This window comes from Bison bison, unplaced genomic scaffold, assembly GCF_000754665.1.
Source record: "Bison bison bison isolate TAMUID 2011002044 unplaced genomic scaffold, Bison_UMD1.0 scf7180017612536, whole genome shotgun sequence".
Classification (NCBI taxonomy): domain Eukaryota; kingdom Metazoa; phylum Chordata; class Mammalia; order Artiodactyla; family Bovidae; genus Bison; species Bison bison.
The window spans coordinates 1-1061 of NW_011441781.1; the positions used below are offsets into that span (position 1 = coordinate 1).

General features: G+C 63.5%; 1 protein-coding gene across 1 annotated transcript; it reads left to right on the forward strand.

The window, feature by feature from the left end:
- The first annotated feature begins 15 nt into the window (after nucleotides 1-15).
- Nucleotides 16-1048, forward strand: LOC104980078 (BAH and coiled-coil domain-containing protein 1-like). The gene is made up of 2 exons (XM_010828702.1): nucleotides 16-171; nucleotides 777-1048. The coding sequence occupies exons 1-2, from the start codon at nucleotides 76-78 to the stop codon at nucleotides 981-983; spliced, it is 303 nt and encodes a 100-aa protein (XP_010827004.1). The 5' UTR covers nucleotides 16-75; the 3' UTR covers nucleotides 984-1048.
- Nucleotides 1049-1061: the final 13 nt, after the last annotated feature.

The window sequence follows — 1061 nt, forward strand, 5'->3', positions numbered from 1 at the left end:
CTTCGCATCGGGGACTGCGCGGTCTTCCTGTCGGCCGGGCGGCCCAACCTGCCCTACATCGGCCGCATCGAGAGCATGTGGGAGTCGTGGGGCAGCAACATGGTGGTGAAGGTCAAGTGGTTCTACCATCCGGAGGAGACCAAACTGGGGAAGCGGCAGAGCGACGGGAAGGTGGGGCCGCCTGGTGGGGGCAGGGGTCCTGGGGGTCTGGGCAGGCTCAGAGTGGAGGGCCTTGGGAAGAGGTATCTTAGCAAACTAGCACCAGTGGGAAGAAGGGGAATGAACATCCCCCCTCCCTGTCCCCACACCTCAAGGCGCCAAGGGTCACACGAGCCCCACAGGGAGTAACATGGCTGAGGGCTCAGGCCTAGAGCCAGGCCACCTGGATCCCTCCCCGACTGCTTCTATGACTCCTAGTGGAGTGGGTGACAGTTTCACCTCGTGGGGGGCTGTGACCCACGGCAGCACGTAGCACCAAGCAGGTCCTGCCCTCAGCAGTGCCCCCTACAGCAGACCTTCTGGTCCCTGCCTGCCCAAATCAACCTAAGACCCTAAACACCCCCAGCACACTGTCCTGTCTTCCCTGAGAACCGTGTTTGCAGATGGTGCAGAAAAAAGTGTTTCTCCCACTCTGCCCGCCTGCTGGGGCTCCAGGCGCTGGCTCCTGCGCCACACGGTTACAATCCTATCCAGAACTGAGGGTCCTGGGGTTGGGTGGGGTGTGCTGTCCCAGGCCAGACCTGACCCCGGGCGCTCCTTACCCCGCTCCCCGGCAGAACGCGCTATACCAGTCCTGCCATGAGGACGAGAACGACGTGCAGACCATCTCCCACAAGTGCCAGGTCGTAGGGCGCGAGCAGTATGAGCAGATGACACGGAGCCGCAAGTACCAGGACCGACGGGACCTCTACTACCTGGCGGGCACCTACGACCCCACCACGGGGCGCCTGGTGACAGCTGACGGCGTGCCCATTCTGTGCTGACTCTGCGCGGATGGCCACAGGTGACCCACCCACCCAGCAGTGCCCGGCGTGCAAGCCACAGGCACAAGAGGACGCAGC

What these genes read in the sequence shown, in the direction of transcription:
- LOC104980078 (XM_010828702.1), top strand. Translation starts at nt 76, where the DNA reads ATGTGGGAGTCGTGGGGCAGCAACATGGTGGTGAAGGTCAAGTGGTTC. An exon ending in AGCGGCAGAGCGACGGGAAG is followed by an intron (nt 172 to 776) that starts GTGGGGCCGCCT and finishes GCTCCCCGGCAG; the next exon opens with AACGCGCTATACCAGTCCTG.